The 17990-nt window shown below is 43.0% G+C and overlaps 1 protein-coding gene across 2 annotated transcripts in view; it reads left to right on the top strand.

The window, feature by feature from the left end:
* Positions 1-17990, top strand: part of PPP2R5E (protein phosphatase 2 regulatory subunit B'epsilon) — an 89124-nt gene that overhangs the window by 58381 nt on the left and 12753 nt on the right. For both annotated transcript variants that reach the window (XM_083166891.1, XM_083166890.1), the window contains exons 4-10: positions 4354-4455; positions 6011-6103; positions 11886-12016; positions 13737-13796; positions 15079-15187; positions 16119-16172; positions 16836-16886. In XM_083166891.1, coding sequence (XP_083023017.1) covers positions 4354-4455; positions 6011-6103; positions 11886-12016; positions 13737-13796; positions 15079-15187; positions 16119-16172; positions 16836-16886 — 600 coding nt within the window. The remainder of the gene's footprint in view (positions 1-4353; positions 4456-6010; positions 6104-11885; positions 12017-13736; positions 13797-15078; positions 15188-16118; positions 16173-16835; positions 16887-17990) is intronic.

Here is a 17990-nt window from a genome sequence, read left to right as displayed (position 1 = left end):
GAGCTTACAATCTATATTCCCTACCACATGTACATGCGCACACAGACATTCTAGGGTTAATTTTTGTTGGAAGCCAATTGACCTACCAGTATATTTTTGGATTGTGGGAGGAAACCGGAGTACCCGGAGTAAAACCACGCAAACACGGGGAGAATATACAAACTCTGCCCAGTTAGGGCCATGGTGGGTATTGAACCCATGATCTCAGCGCTGTGAGGCAGTAATGCTAACCATTACACCATCCGTGATGCCCAGAGGTAGTGAAGAGGAAGTGAAATCAGAGAAACGAACACTAAAGGAGCGGTTGGTTAGGTAGGATGAGACCCAAGAAAGGGCTGTGTCTTTAAAACCTATGGATTGTAGTGTTTATATGAGAAGTATGTAGTTAACCGTGTCAAAAGCAGCAAAGAGATCTAGAAGAATTAGTGAGTAGTGGTCTTTAGATTTAGCAGTGACCAGATCATTCACTACTTTAGTTAGTGCTGTCTCTGGAGAGTTGGGAACGAAAGCCTGACTGAAGTGTGTCCAATAAGTTGTGCGAGTTAAGGCCCATGCACACTGGGTGACTTTGAGCTGAAAGCAGCTGAAAACAGCATGTTTGAGCGGCTTTCAGCTCAGTCGCCCAGTGTGTATGCCCCGGCGATGAGTGGTGATCGCTTCTGATCTTGTGCATGGATAGTGGCTGGTGGCTTGGGTGAGGGAGGGGTTGAGAAGAATTTAAATGTATTAAAAAGATGTTTTGGGTTAGAAGCTTGAGTTTGTAAATATGTATGATTGGCCATTTCCAGGGCATAACTATAGGACTGGTAGATAGTCTTATAAGTGAGTAAATCCTTTGGACTGCGAGGTTTATGCCATGTACAGATACAGTATGTTCATGTGTAATCGTTTCCTGTTATTTAGAACTTGTTTGTAAATGTTATTAATTGCTTCTTTTACATAGAACAATTAGCATGTTTGTTTTAGTAATCATTTGTGTTTGAGTGACTGTGTGGTAAATCTTATTTGCTTTAATACTATGACTGTAAATCATGCCTTTGCAGTGGTTTCTCCTAAGGAAGTGTATTTTTTTATTTTTTTTATAAAGTAGTTCTTCACCGTTACAAAAGTAAACCACCGGTCTATAACCAGTTCACTAGGCCTCTGCTTTTCCTTTCCTTTTAACGCTTGATGAGTTGTTCATCCTGTACTTTGAAGGAGGAAGCATAATGTGTTTATAATTTAAATGACACTTCCTCTCCATCTATTGCTAAAGTTAAATTGCCTGGTAGGGCGCCCCTCTGATAATGTCACCGATGACCATCATTCCCCTGCTTTCTAAAAGCATTTTTCAAAATATCAATCTAGTAGATGTGACATTGCTTTACCATATAAATGTATGTATTCCCCTCCTCCCCCCTTAAATGAAAGGCATAGATCAGTTGGTGGCAGGGTGGGATTGGGCTCCTGAACTGCTATTTTGCCCTGTGCACATCGGGTATACAGCTAGTGAAGGAGCCATCTAGATAAACCGGTATGTGCTGATGTTGCTAGTGATCATAGAAAACTGGTCTTTACATTTCTTTGCTAAAATCTTCATGTGCATGTGCCATAATCAGTCTTTAATACATTATTGTTCGTAAATAAATGCTGTTGGCTTTGCGTGTGTAACTACCAGTCAACCCATGAACCAATTAGTTTGATATGTTCTGTGTATCCAAATTAGGAAAGTGGTGTAGTTACAGTACTTGCAACACAGACTAATAAAGAAAAAGGCCCTGTTACGTCTTTCTGACATTAGTGTGGCAAAGGAGGTAAAAGTCTGACCTTTCCCAGCATTTATTGTGTACTGAAGTAACTCTGACATGGAGGTTTTTAAGTTTCTGAGTTTTATCAGACAACTTAAGAAGGTGCTTCGAGTTTAGGGAGCCCAAACTAGGGCTGTCCTTTGTTTTGTTTTTTTACTGGTTGACTCGCAAAACAGCCTCGCGCTGGACGCCAAATGTCCTCATTTAAATCACTCCCCGGTGACTTAGATTAGTGTGGTGCTCTGCTCTGAGACCAGGGTGGGTATGTCAGCTGGCCGACCCTGGAAGGCAGAAAGCCGCCCCCGTGTGCATACGCACACCCAGTGTTTTCGTTGGTGCACCCAGGAAATGCTGCCCCCATTCCCAGCTTCCACACACACACACACACACACACCTGCTGCGAGCGCCTCGGAGACTATGCAAGTCCATGAGGGCATCTGCAGTGAAGACCTGCACATGCTCATATTCACAAGCTTGCGACCAGACCAGAATGAAGGCCTTAGTCCATTGGGCGTTGGGAAAGAATTTGTAGGTTCATGTGATTTGGCTTCTGGGCATTGCCAATCCTTTTGTTTCAGATGCTCGGACTTTGGTTTGTTTGTAAAAGATTTTGGTAAGTGATCCAGGAAGTGCGACTGTGTAAGTGCCATATGTATTGATTTTCTAATGGCATTCTTCCAGACCTGTTCTAATAATATACACCTAGATCAATCAGCATAGGTAACTAAAAAAAAGTTTTGATGCTTTCACATCCTGCTACCTAATATTTTGAAGTGTGTGTTTCGAAATGGAAAAAAAGCCCTTCAGGTCAAGTGTGACTGAGGATCTGAATTGCACCTTTAGATCTAAAAGTGCTGACCAAACAGTGACTCCGTGTTCTGCCATCTTTGGAGTGTTTTAAAGTTAAATGAACCATTCTTGCAGAGCAAGCGGCATTTTCTAGTGCATCAAAGGCTGAAGAATACCACTTCTAGATTTGACAAGCACGGACGGTGTAATGGTTAGCATTACTGCCTCACAGCACTGAGGTCATGGGTTTGATTCCCACCATGGCCCTGTGTGGAGTTTGTATATTCTCCCCGTGCTTGCGTGGGTTTCCTCCTGGTACTCCAGTTTCCTCCCACATTCCAAAAATAGGTTAACCCTAGAATGTCTGTGTGTGCATGTACATGTGGTAGGGAATATAGATTGTAACTTCCACTGGGGCAGGGACTGATGTGAATGTTCAAATATTCTCTGTAATCGCTGCGGAATATGTGTGCGCTATATAAGCAACTGTAAATAAATGATCAGATTTCAGCCTGACTGTCCAGAATGGCAGATGGGCTGCGCCAGGTATGCAATCAATACACCTGTATGATGAATTATCTAGAATGTACTACCTGATGGATGATTAGAGCATTTACATGCTAAGCACCTTGGGGCATATGGGGTGCATTGGTAGATCTGGGTCATATTGGCAACAAAGTAATAGAGTTTCCTGTGAGATCTTATTATTGTTAACATAGAGGTTCTGCAGCACTGATGCCTGCCCTCCTGATACCAAAAATGTATCTATAATAAAGTACTGGCAGGTGAATTGTCCTCTAACAGCGTTATGCATAAGTATGTGGTGCTTGTGTGTAACCTCCATAGGAGCAGGCATGAGTAAATCTTCTTTGATTGTGCAGGTACTGCTGGCTTATATACATTAAAGCTGATGGTAATGTGTACATGTTTGTTTGTGTTTATTTTTTAAATATGGTTGTAGTGTCTTCTAGACTAGAGAAACATTTATATATGTTGTGGCTTTTCATGTTCACATAAACCGTTTTTTTCCTCTGAAAATGTTTTGTGTTTATTTAAGCCATGAGTGATACAGGAGTAGAAACACAATAATAATGTATCCTGCATAGTAATATATATGCCCACCTAGGGTTTTACGCAAGTCCAGTTCAAAATTGGCTGCCATAACCTTAGAGTGTAATGTCCTCACTAATTTTCAACTATGCCAAAATGAGAGAGGAGGGGGGAGGGGGGGTGTAATAAACAGGTGAGACATCCCCTTCTTAGCCATGGTGGCCAGTAGATGTCAAAATGAGAGGGGAGGGGGGGGGGGGGTGTAATTAACAGTTGAGACGTCCCCTTTTTTAGCCATGGTGGCCAGTAGATGCCAGAAATATTTGAATTTGGAGAACTGTAGGTCACGTTTGGCTTGGTGTAGCAGAAAGTCATTTAAAAGTTGTTTGGTCGGTGTGTAATGTAATGAATCCTCTGTCTGAGAGGCGAGCTGGTTCTGCAGTGCCCTGGATAATGAGTCACTGAAAATGTTTCCGCAGATTTGCATGAGTGTCAACAGACCTAGAACAAGGTCATGTATTGGCCCAATAATCCTGTCACGTTACAGTGTTCATAGTAAGCAGAATTAAAAGTTGGCGCTTAAAGGTTTTTGCCCACCTTGGAATAAACTTGAATTGCTTTTTTGGCTAAAGAAATTTTGTGTTTTATTGTGACTCTTTAATGCAAATGTATATGAATCTTGTTCGTTCACGTACATTCAATTTAACACAATCTATTTCCGTTCTAGGTATCCTGCAATATATTTAGGACACTCCCACCGAGTGACAGCAATGAATTCGATCCTGAGGAAGACGAACCCACGCTCGAAGCCTCATGGCCACACTTACAGGTATGATTGATGCCACTTTCCCATATTGATGCGTACTTCTATTCAAAGAGGCGTATTGCATCAGATCAGTAATCCAACACATTGGTAAACTGGCTTATAATGTTCTACACAACATAAAAGCAGATCAGCATTGTAATGGCAACTACAGTTCTACATGTTTATGAAAGGACATGCGGCGTTCTGTGATCTGCCGCATGTTCTTAACTTAAAATAATTTCTAAATCGAAAACTGAAATTACCATTGGTGCTCAGCAAGAACGTCTGAGGCTTTATGGAGCGGCACTGATATGTGTGCGCCCAAGCTACCAGTGCCATTTCCAGCTACTCTGCTGTATTACCAATTCCATATACAGAGCTAGAGTTCCGGAGCCGACGTGTGACATTAGGGCACTTTTATAAGGGCCAGTACAGAAGCTTTTGTCATTAGCAACAAATGTATTGTGGATTTATGTGGCAGTGTGGGCCCCGCGGATACACTTCAGATGGGTCCATACGTAGCCTTCCAAACTATCGGAAGCTGCACGTCACCTTCTAATCCAGGGGTGGACGATAAGCGGCCATCCAGCTGTTAATGAACTACACATCTCAGCATGCCTTGCCTTCGTTTTGCTATTTGGCAATGTTGAACAGCTGGAGGGTGGTTTATTGCCCATCCCGGTTCTAATCTCTAGAATTATAATCTCCAAATGATTACTGTATTCCTGCATCACACTCTTTCCGAAACAGCTGTCAGACTTTTCCCGATAACGGGTTTTTACCGCATTTTTCCTTTAGTGCGTCCTGCCCTATTGTGATGTCACGGATTAGTACATTTGAAGATTCAGTGTTAGACAAAATAACAGACACTTCAGAATTATACGGAAAGCTAACTTTAACCCATTCAGTGGCACTCCCGAGAATTTTCCGGGGTTTGCTCCAGTGTGCAGACTAGCAAACCCGGAAAATCATTGGGAGTGGCACTGCCAGTACTCCCTCTTGCCAGGCAGCGCCGCTGAGCGCTGATATCAGAGTGGCACTCAGCTTTGGCGGCTGCCCGTCTCCGTCTCCCTCCCCGGGTGTGTGCGGCGTGACCTTGTAACGTCACGCCAGACACAGCAAGGTTGGCGGGGGCAGGACCGGGCAGAGGCTGATGGGACAGTTCAGCGGCGCTGCCCGTACCTGGGGTTTTTATTTTTTAGAGAGAGCGCTCCCCAGAAAACTCGCCCAGTGGGGAGCACTCCCTAAAAAAACCACCACTGAAGGGGTTAATTAAGTCAACCTCTATTTCTGTGCACACATAAAATTACATTCTAGCTTTGATCTTACAACTCCGCTTTAAAAGCTATTGTTTGCCCCCCTGTCTGTACCACCTGGGAGTATTGTTTAACATGACTTTTATACACTGTTAACTTCATTTCTAGTTTCCAACATATATTTTATGTATTGCCAGCGATATCAAAATGTTATCCTCATTAATCTTTCATCATTCGCATTGGTTTTGTTCTAATGTCGGCAGGCTAAAGATTAAATGTCCCGCAGGGAACCACTGACTTTATTCACCATGTGTTTCTTTCAGCTTGTATATGAATTTTTCATACGATTTTTGGAAAGCCAAGAATTTCAGCCCAGCGTTGCCAAAAAGTACATAGATCAAAAATTTGTATTACAGGTAAGCTCTCTGCTCAGATGTAACACATGGGATCACTCTTTGTTCTATACACAATATATGCAAACTGGAATAGGGCAACACTTCAGTATTCATAACACACAGTGGGGGGTGATTCAGCTTGGCTGAAGTTAATGGGTCTGTATTGGGAACTCAGGACTTTGTGTAACAGGTAACATATCTAGCTAGGCACAGTGTAACATAAAGGATATGGTTTATTTGATTTTTCTCTTAAATATTAAAAAAACGGTACTTATGTAGTATCTGGGCTGCCGATTTCTAAATCGGGTCGGATCGGGAGATCGCATCGCATCGCATGCGACCATGCGATTCGATGCGATGCGATGCGATGCGATGACCCGATTTTTCCATAGGAATCAATGTTAAAATGGACTGAGTCCATTTTAACATGGAATTCAATGGGAAAAATGGGTCCTTTTCATACCCCTACTATCCAAGTGGGCATGGAGTTGGATATAAACCTGTGGCGAGCGTAGCGAGCCACCGAGCCCGAAGCGTGGCGAGCGAAGCGAGCCCCGCGAGGGGACGAATACCGTCCCCTCGCGGGGCTCGCTTCGCTCGCCACGCTTCGGGCTCGGTGGCTCGCTACGCTCGCCACAGGTTTATATCCAACTCCATGCCCACTTGGATAGTAGGGGTATGAAAAGGACCCATTTTTCCATAGGAATCATTTTAACATTGATTCCTATGGAAAAATCGGGTCATCGCATCCGATATCGGATGCGATATCGGATGCGATGCGATGCGATATCGCATCGCATCGCATCTGATTGTATGCCTTAACTTAAGGCATACAATCAAAAAATCGGCAGCCCAGATACTACATAAGTACCAAAAAAACAATAGCCCTAATTTTAAGGTGATCCATTAAATGATATATTATACTGTATTGCATAAATCAACTACTTTTCTTATTAAACCATTTCCATAGCCCAGTAATGCATGGCACGCAAAGTTGGTCTACTCAGCTAAGATCAGCTGTTATCCATGCTACAGTAGCTCTTCTCTCTCGGTTGGGGGTGAGGGGCTGTTCTATTGGGAGAGAAGTTCAGCGAGGTAAAAACCTTGTGTACAACATGCCCCTGATACCAGTGGTTGCTGAAAACCTTGCAGTTACCAAAAAAAAAAAAAAAAAAAATCAAACTAACTCTTCGGGTACTTGAAAAAGAAGCGGTGATCTCTATAAAAATCATTGTGTCCCATTTTCTGTCCTTTAAAAAACCCTAAACCACTGAGTTTTTCTATACAATTCCCCACAAGCAATTGAATGGTCAGCTGTGTAATGTCATGGTAAAATATGGCACATCAAGATTGGCATCATTCTGGCGCACATTTATTTATTTGTCAAAAGTTTCTTATGTCTCACAGCAAATTCCATTGCGCTTTACAATTGGACACACAGATAAAACAGAACTGGGTAATAACAAACCGTTATAGAGGTAGGGAGGTGGTGGGAGATAACAAGTTATCACAGGGTGGGGGGCGCAGGAAATGAGCTGCTTTATCAAAGCTGCTGCGTACTAAAAATGGGTTGTCAAACCCATAAAGGTGAGCAAAAACGAATAGGAGGTGTACACTGCGCTAGTAAATAAATGAGATTCAGTTAAGTTAATCAGTAGGTGCCAATAATATTCAAATAAACACAATTTATTAATATACAAGGAACAAGATTTTAAAAAGCGATAAAAAATAGGTAAACAAAGATAACCACAATGAATAGCAATGGGTGCTTTAAGTATTAGAAGCTTTTTGGAGGGAGTGGATTAATATGGGTCAGTCCATACGGTACCGTATTTTATGGAGAAAGGGATGAGATCCGTTGCTAAGGTGCCATCCGAGATGTCCTTTATGTATTCCCGTTTAGTGGGTGGTCCTGTTCCTGATATTGGTGGCATTGTATTTGTGGGGTAGCACACCCTGGCCGGATAGTAGGAAGTCCGTTTGGCTGGACTGGGACCAATCCTCCAAAATTTAAGGGAAGGGTAACAAGGTAGTTCCGGGAAGGCAGGTTCGGTCTCAAAGTGTATCTCCAAAATATTTGTAGTAGATGGTATGGGACTGTGGGTTCCCTCTCCTCAACCAACGTGTTTCGCCTATAAAGAAGGCTTTTTCAAGGTGGTAGGGAGGCCCTGCTCGCTTAAAGCTTAACATCTATAGGGAAATAGCGCCTATCTACTTCATAGTTGTCCAGCTATTTTGCAAGGGTTCTAGATCGGGTTGCTACCTCTGGTTCCTGGATTCTCCCTGAATTGGTGGCAACCCTCCGGGCACCCTGTCATGAGCAGAGGCACAGTAGGAGCCAGCGTACCCCCATTGTGTGCTGGGGGGTTAGGACATGAGGGTCCGGTCAGGCTGTCGCTGGAGGGGGGGGCATGTCCTGGCGGTGCAGCGAGGAAGACAAATCTGCACATAGCTGCTGCACACACTATATTTTAAAAGGGTGTTCAGCGCATGACAGGTTGTGACAGCTCTCCTGACCCACCAAGCACTCCCCGACACATGTCCGCTCCCTAACATCGCCGGGACCCTGGTAAACGGCGATTGGAGGTCAGGCGTTGGATCCCTTTTAGAGGTGAGAGATGCCGCATGTGTACTGTGTCCCTGACTCCGTGCATCGAGGCCTCTGCCTTGCGCTCGGCCGATGGCTAAGTGAGGCACTCAGTAGAAGGGTTGTGTCCTTGCATGAAGAGTGTCCCCGGATCCAGCGGCTGTGTTCTGACCTCGTAGGTAATGGGGGCGATGCACTCCGGGCATTAACGCCTCCGGCCGCCAATCACAGTTGTAAAGCCGCCCCTTCCCGGCCCGTCCACCCAATGCCAGGGCGGGAGCACCGCCCCCTCCGTGCCCCTGGACAATGGCAACAGACTAATTGCAGGCACCCGGCGGCGTACACACGCCGTATATACTGTATATGTATACAGTATATGTGCATGCTGCTGTGCCCCATTTCTCCTATATATTAGCCCAGATCTGTGTATAATGCTGGTCGGAGTCATACAGTGGTTTTATTTAAAACAATAGAATTGAAAATAATAATATTAAAAATAGATTTAGCAATTTATCTCGATTCTGATATTGTAAAAACCAGTCATTTTAGGAACAGCCACGTCGGCCAGATATAAGTTCAATAGCACTTTTGTTGGATCCTCCTATATAATTTCACAAGCACTTGCACTTTTGAAAGGGTCTCACCACTGTGGGAGGTACTTGTTGTTTTTTTTATCCCTGCTTGGGTCCAGTTGTCCTCACAGGATTGCGGTTACATGGAAGTTGGTGTTGCCGCTAGCGGAAGTTCTATGGACCTTGTGGAAGTGTTGTCCTCTTGTTGATGTTGTTGTTGTTGTGGGTGCGAAACTGGATATTGAGGATACCAAAGGAGAATGATGCCATGGTGGGGGCTCCTGGAAACACCGAAGTTTGTAGGGGCTGACTATACCCCCATCCAAGCAGCGGCTTTTTTAGATAAGTAGCACCCCAAATCAGCGCTCAATTCACTCTCTTACCTTTGGTAGACACCTTGCAACTAGGTTGTTGCAAGCCTAGTGCTGCCATTTTGCTAACTGAATTGCTTCCGAACATCCTGTGTCGCAGTTACTCCTATTAAGCCTCTATAGCAAGTTTATTCCTTTTGTTTGGCGGTACTTTCTTTGTGGTTTATAGCAATAACTACGTAGAAGTTGATGCTCCTTACGGTTTTACAGGAGATCCTTTTAGAATTAAATGGTTATTTCTAGTACTGTGGATATATGGTTGTCTAGATGTGGTTAATGTCCATTCACCAACTAATTGGAATTTTAAACCTGTTTAAATGCCTTCCTTAAATGCCTTCCTCTTACCAAGCCAGTGGACTCTGTTGGAGATCTCGTAGAAGACTTTTGTTGCTAAGAGACGAACATTTTAAGAATCCCGACTAGTCCCATAGTAGCTGGGACTTACTATGTATCCACTTTTACTTATTGTGCTATAATAAGCATGTCTATTCTAACAACACTTCAACCAACCATTCAAATATAACCTATTCAGGTGTATTTTTAAAACGTGATTTAACGTTCAGCACAGCAGATCTAGCTTTGTGCCTTCTAGGTTTGCTACTTAGTTCAATTTTTGAGGAATTGCTGCTTAATATTGCATCACTACAGGAGAGACATTTATTATGCGTCGAGCATTTGCAGTCTTCCCACACAGTCCAGGACGAGTGGCACGGAACGTTGTTCCGGGCATTACTGTGCGGATTACCCTCAGTCGGCTGTATGTGGGCTACTTTCGTTTTAACATTGTTTTTTTTCTGTGCCTAATCTTGTGGATCCAATGGAAACGTGTGCTGAGATAGAGAGAGCGCAGACCTCTAATCCACATGCTTCTCCAAAACCCTGTAAACAAGGAAGTTAGATGCCAGCATCAGAGCAACGGGAGCGTGGTCGACATGAGGTTTCGGGTTTTTTGGGTAGAGAAGGTCACAGGTCAACTTGGTTCATACTTTACTGTCCAAGTGGACACAGATTATAATAGTGTTCCCAAACCATGGCGAGCGCAGTGAGCCATGCTCGGGGACACTGCGCATATACAGTGTCTAATGGGACCCCTGTGACATTCGGCACCAAAATATTTTTAAAAACTCATGTCGGCCATGTGACCATCGCTCCTGTTACTCTAACACTGTTGAGTGCAGATAGCGCAACAATACTATATTGGATGTTCTCAAAGCGTAGTTGAATAGAAAGTCTAAATCATCAATAAATCAATTATTTTAACGGATGGGCATATGCTAATTCATTACTGTTCTAAGTTTGAAATTTGTAAAATGAATTTATCTGCTCAACTTCGTTGTTGGCATCAGATCCAAAAACTGTCTTGAAGGCTGTACAGGAAATATCCATTAGGTTACGACTGGATTTCCTGTGAATCTAGGAAGTGCCCTGTAATTTTCTGGATTCCTTTTAATATGTGATCTTTTCTGCCACCTAGTGTCTTCAGGTGGTATCTGTGAATTTACAATGCATTTATTCATGCATTGCTGCTTCACCACAATGCCTTAGACTGTGAGCGCAGGAGTGGAACCAGCTCTTATTAAAACGCAGGGAATATCAATTTTAAGTGTGTTGGACGGCCCTTAATATATGCGAATAGCTCATTTTTAAGGTGCATACACACTGAACGATTTGGCAAACGATCCGACAAATGATCTGGTGTCAAATAGTGAACGATTGCACAAACTATTACACATGAATGATTGATCTTTAAAGATGGTGGAGGGGAGGGGGAGCCAGTCGATCAGCGTTATTCCACATCGTTCATTGTGCATCGTGCATACACATGGAAAAAGATTGCTCTATGATCTTTCTGCATGGATGAAAGATCATAGACCTCTATTAACGAGCGAAAGACTGCAGTTTTCGACATGAATACATCGGAATGGGTTCCGATCTATTCAATCTTAGCTTTTTTTTTCCCGCCTTGTCGAAATGTTTCGACATTCTGAAAAGCAGGTGGATTGTTGGAAGAGCCGCTAATTCACCTGCTTTTGACGGAAACGCAGCCAAAACTGCTGTGTTTCCGTCATTCTCAATCCGGCATAACAAGATGCCGGATTGAGGCAGGGAGGACGGCGCCGGGTGAGCAGCAGCAGCTTACACGGCACCGTCCTCCTCTCCGCCGAGCGTGGTGAGAGCAGCTCGTCATTTTAGTTACTATTAACTAATATTTTGTTCTTAATGTGTTTGCTATACTCTAATAAAATGCAACTTACATATTTTTCTTGTTTAAGCTCTTAGAGCTGTTTGACAGTGAAGACCCTCGTGAACGGGACTATTTAAAAACAGTCTTACACAGAATTTATGGCAAATTTCTGGGACTTAGAGCATTTATTCGAAAACAGATTAACAATATTTTTCTACGGTAAGTTGGCTTGTGTTTTATATGCTCCTAGTATAATTTTTTCTTTCTGGAGTACTTCTAAAATAACTTCCATTTTAATATGCCAAGTTCTCCCTTTCATAGACCCACCTTATCTGTTTAGCAACTGTCATGTATTAAATCTTCTAGAATGGTCTCTAGCCGTGGACAACATGGAGTCATCCTGCCTATGTTCGGTGTCTGATAGGAGTACCACAAAAAAAGCTATTAACACTAAACTGGTTTAAAAAAAAACAAAAGCCTGCCTGAGTTTCTGGCATTATTGGTAGGGGCTAGCCAGCATAAACCCTACCCGCTAAAGTCTGTAGGGTCTTTCTTTGGAGTGTTTCTAGCAAAGTCTAGACATAGGAGTTCTGTTTTAAAACTAATTGTATGTCACTTAAGTGCAGATTTATTAAGCTTGGTGAAGTGATAAAGTGGCTGGTACTTAATCACTGGCCAATCAGCTCCTACCTGTCATTTTTCAAACTCGGGGGCAGATTTATTAAGCTTGGAGAAGAGATAAACTGGAGATAAAGCGGAGAAAAGGTAAAAGGAGATAAAGCACCAGCCAATCAACTCCCAACTGTCTTTTTCAAACACAGCTGATTGGCTGGTGCTTTATCTCCTTTTACCTTATCTCCGCTTTATCTCCAGTTTATCTCTTCAAGCTTAATAAATCTGCCCCCCCCGCCTTTACCTACACAGTTGAGAGCTGATTGCCCAGTGATAAAGTACCAGCCACATTATCACTTCACTGAGCTTAATAAATCTGCCCCATAATGTTATAACATTGATTAGGAAAGTATTTCTCAAACTCTGTCCTCGTGGGATACGTATTTTCAATGTATTATCGGAAATAATTACTTTCTATAGGAGGTTTTTCAAAGTTGATTGGAATTGTCTGAAGAGAGCAGTTTAAGTTTCAACTGGGGTCAGCGACGGTGGTATTGGTGGTGGGACATGGCATTTTCTGTGCTTGGCATTGAAAAGACAGCCATGTCTGGGCTGGTCCGGCGATGGGACGTCAGGGACTCGGCGAGCGTGGGGCGGCCTTGTGCTTGGCTGCCGCCGCAGACTAACACAAGAGGTTGCAGTTTTGCTAAATTTCGCAAAACCGCAACCAGCTTTGAACCCAGGCCCATAGATCAGTACAATCAATCAATGAACACACCTGCGCTCAAGCTAGGTGATCTAGAATGGTTTCAGTTGATGTCAAAGTGTCTAGGTTGACCACTATTGGTCCAGTCCATGTTGACATTGGGGGGAAATTCAATCCTGGCCGTTACTTCCGACAGTGGAAAATATCAGCCATCACTATTCATGTCGACCTACACGTAGATTTGCGGATTTCCGTGTTTTCTGACTGTCGGAATCTTTCTGACAGTCGGAAAAATGAACCTGACATTGAATAGTTTAAATGTAAATTCTACCTATCTGGTCGAATTTCCAGTCCAGGAGAAACTTATGTTGACCCTTTTCCTGTGTCGACCGTTACCAAATAGACATTTTATCTGTTGACCTTGTGCCTGTCAACCATTTATGGTCAATGTGATCACTGTTGACAATTTGATCTACCCCCGGTCTAGAAAATATGCACTATTATGGTTCTGTGAGGAATGGGTTTAAGAAATACCAGTCTATAAGGATTTGCTAGACATATATGAATTTCTAGTGTTGAGCACTACATGTTGTAACGATTTCTGATTTGATCTTATTTTAGATTTGTTTATGAAACTGAACACTTTAATGGTGTAGCAGAACTGCTGGAAATATTAGGAAGGTAAGCCGCTATTATCTCCACATGTTTCACACTTTTTGTATTTACACTATTTGTCATTTTACACTGTGACACACCTTCATGTAACACTTTTTTAAATGTCATATTTTGGCCATCTGATATAGCTTATAATTGCTTTATCTGAGATACAGTCAGTAGGTTGACAAGGGGAAGGTGGACGTGACGTGGCATTTTTTCGCCTTTTTTGTTTTCTTTGAGCCAACAGGCGATATTTCATGCCCTATTATCCACTAGGGCCTTAATGGCTAACCTTGACACTCCAGATGTTGTTGCACTACACATCCCAGCATGCCCTGCTTCAGTTTTAGCATGGCCAAATAACAAAACTGTAGCAGAGCATGCTGGGATGTGTAGTTCAATAAATTAGAGTAGTTCACTGCTGGATTTAATCTTTTTGGGCACTTCCGATAGGGGCATCTAGGACCTAGAACAAGAGCTCGGTTTTAGAGGTTCAAACAAATCCAGTGCTGCTGTGATTCAGTGCAACAGATTTGCAAATGTCGCAGATTGCTACTGAGAAACCTACAGCCAGTGTCCTAAATCCACCACTCGCACACACAGACGCAGTATTTCCCGGTACATCAGTCGCACCATCAATCATGTCCATCTGAAGTAAGGCGTCTGAGCCTTTCTCACTGCGCGTGCAGGCTCAGAGACACTCCTGCGTTTGAACTTCCACAACGACCCCATTGCCACCCACAAACGCTCCTGGGTTTTCATCCATGCTCCGTCCAAGTTATCACTGCTCCACCATCACTCGGCCAATGGGATGAATGTGCAGCACAAACATTGGCATTGCGTCCAGCTCCAACACTGGCCCGACTTCATTACCTGACAAATTAACATACTTATTGTGTTTTCTATGTTGAATTCGGTACAGTCTTATGGGGGTATTCAATCTGCGGAGATCTTCCCCGACAGGGGAAATACCGGCACTCACCTACTCAATGCTGCTGTTACTGACCGCATTGAAGGGTGTCAGATCCATCTTTTTTTAAAGTCTGATCTGTTTTGATGGAAACAAACTGGGATTGTCGAATCCACGGCCGGTTTCCGACAGTCCGCACCCGTTTACGTCAATTTGCAGACTTGCCAACAGTCAGACTGCGATGTACTGTCGGAAAGGGGAGTTTAGGGGGGGGGGTATTTAATCCGGAATTGAATACCCCCCTCAGCCTCCTTTTATCTCATACTTCTACTGTGAACTTTTGTTTCCTGCCTCGTATATTTGGTAACTTGTTCTTGTTTCTGTTTCCTCTCGCAGTATTATTAATGGCTTTGCATTACCTCTGAAAGCTGAACATAAACAATTCCTTGTGAAAGTACTGATTCCTTTGCATACGGTCAGGAGCTTATCCCTATTCCATGCACAGGTACGGTTAATTCCATGATCTCCGATCGCTGATATTCTATACAGTACAGTTGTGCAAGTGCTCAGAGGGGACGTTGCACGTGATCCCCTTTGAACTCCCACAGGATGTATACCACACACTGGGGCAGGTTTATTAAGCTTGGAGAAGAGATATAAACTGGAGATAAGGCAAAAGGAGATAAATCACCAGACAATCAACTCCCAACTGTCATTTTCAAACACAGTTCATTGGCTGGCACTTTATCTCCTTTTGCCTTATCTCCAGTTTATCTCTTCTCCAAGCTTAATAAATCTGCCCCACTGTATGCGGTCCTTTTGCATACAACGTATCAAATGAGATCCCAGCATTCAACAGCATTCTGATGTGCACGGGACCAGTCATTGGATCGTAATCAGAGATAAAACACATACGATTTGACACCATCTCTCGTGTGTCCCTATTGGTCAGACCCGTCTTCGGCTGGCTCCATCTGTATGACGTGAATTAGGTGTGCGGGTTTTTGGGATTACATTTTGCGATCTTAAACAATGTTACAATGCAGCATACGGCTCCTGTCACTTTGGTATAATCCTTCAGCGGGTGAGGACCTTGCCCACCTCTCTGATGCAACTGCTTGATGTACTGGCCTTGCTGGGGAACATGAAGAGAATCCATCTTTTAAATGTAAATGCAGTTATGAAATCTAGATCTACATAATTTAGGAATTGACAGCTGAATAAACAGCCTGATTTCACAGCGAGACCGTTACAATTATTTTGAATCTTCTCAGAGGATTCCTTCTTGTTTTAGAAAATAAAACTTTTAATCCGTTTTCCATGTCGTATTAAAGTAATCTTTGGGAATTTTATACTGGGCCACAAATATTTGGAATGCGTGGTAATGGCAGCTGTCTGTAACGTTCTCCTACATGACTTCTCTTTTCCTTTTGCAGCTGGCATATTGTATAGTACAATTTCTGGAAAAAGACCCTTCCCTCACAGAACCAGTGAGTATTGATGACCGGTATCTGGAAATTAGTAATACCAGCGATTAATATTTACAATTAATATGTAATGGACAGTATTTATTTAATCACCACAATAAAAATACAAGGTATAATAAGCAAGCACTGGCTAGGTCGCACATGAATTGGTATATTAGTCATGCAATATCAGACTGATTTCTAGATTGTTTAGTGTTTAAATTAGGACTTGCTCCTTGTGTCCGTATGGGATGTGGTCAATAGCCAATAGGTCAAAATCTATTAAAGGATGGGACGTAGGTCGACAAATGAAAAGGGTTAACCTTTTGTCATGTGTATTTATTGCTTGCTTCGACCCTTTTGTCTGCCGAACCTAAGGTATGTCCACCTATGGCCTATTTACCTTATTACTGTGGACCGTATGACCCATACCGGGTCAGTATGGCATGAACCTGATATACCAAGTCATGTGGCCTAGCTAGAGGTTTCAATTTTATACCTTGTGATGTCATTTTTATTGTGTGTTTTTTTATTTTAGTGCTGGTTTCACTATTTCTTGTTCTGAAGACATCTTTGGCGCCTGACCACCCATTTAGCTTTGTGACTTTTTTTTGTATCTGTGAAATAAATTTTGTTTTTCCCATTCTGTGGGTAACGGTTACATTTTTGTCTTTGTTTAATGACTAGGTTATTAGAGGACTGATGAAGTTCTGGCCAAAGACCTGTAGTCAAAAAGAGGTGAGTTGTGAACCAATGCGAATCTGTAGCCACTCTCTGATTACCCATCTGTCTGTTAGAGCTTACCCTCCAGTCACATACTGTACCACACACTGTAATGCACTCTGACAACTCTCCTAATCTCCCCTGACTGTGCTTGTGTCTTCTACGCCATTGTCCCATTAGAATGTAAGCTCTGTCAGGAGCTGGGGCATCCCAACATGTTTTTTGTACAGTATGTCCTGTTCTTCCATACTATCCGACACTACAGAGCACCCTAGCACCTTTATAGATCCATGAAATCTTTGTGGGGTTTGCTGCGAACGCTGGTAAAGGAAGTAGCTAAGTAAATGCCGCTTTGACCCACATGTAATTTATTATTATTATAATCATTTTATTTATAAGGCGCCACAAGTGTTTCGCAGCGCCGTACAAAGGAACAATACAGGGTGACAAAACTTGGCATGACATTGAATAAATAACAAAAATACTGTACAAATAAAGAGCGCCACAGATCAATACACATTACAGCTTAAATGTAAGTAGTGAGGACTCAATCAACATACAACTAGAGGCCAATGATGGAGATGAGTATGCAGACGAAGATGGTCACTGAGTGTTGGAGTATAGGAGAGCTGTGAGTGACATGTGACGAGAAGTGGGCTTTGACAACAGGAGGGAAGAGGGCCCTGCTCGGAGGAGCTTACAATCTAGTAGGAAGGGGAGACAGACAGATTACAAGAGGTGCAAGCGAGTGGGTGGTGGTTAGATAGCAGGATGTAAACAGGCAAGGGGTCGGAGAACTAGAATTAGGAATGAGTGTTCCGCATAGAGCAGGTAACTGTGGCTTTCCCACTAGTAACTCTTTCTGGACTCGGCTTTTTCACTAATTCACAGAACCGTGATTAGTAAATGTTGGCTCACCTTGGCATGTGTCCTGCATTCTCCGTGTAGCATTGGATCTGATTTAGTGGTGGACGTAAATCGGGTCGATTTTGTCATATCAAAGTTGTGTCCACCTCTGGGTCAAGCCCATTGATTATCATGCTGAGCATATGCAAAGGCTGGGGCAATCTGGAACTCTGGAAGTTTGATAGTGAAAGATTCTTGGGTAAAGGAGTAGCG

Source organism: Crinia signifera, chromosome 12 (genome assembly GCF_055691185.1).
Source record: "Crinia signifera chromosome 12, ASM5569118v1, whole genome shotgun sequence".
In the NCBI taxonomy this organism is placed as follows: Eukaryota; Metazoa; Chordata; class Amphibia; order Anura; family Myobatrachidae; genus Crinia; species Crinia signifera.
Note: the sequence above shows the minus strand (reverse complement) of the source record. Positions and strands in the feature narration are given on the sequence as shown.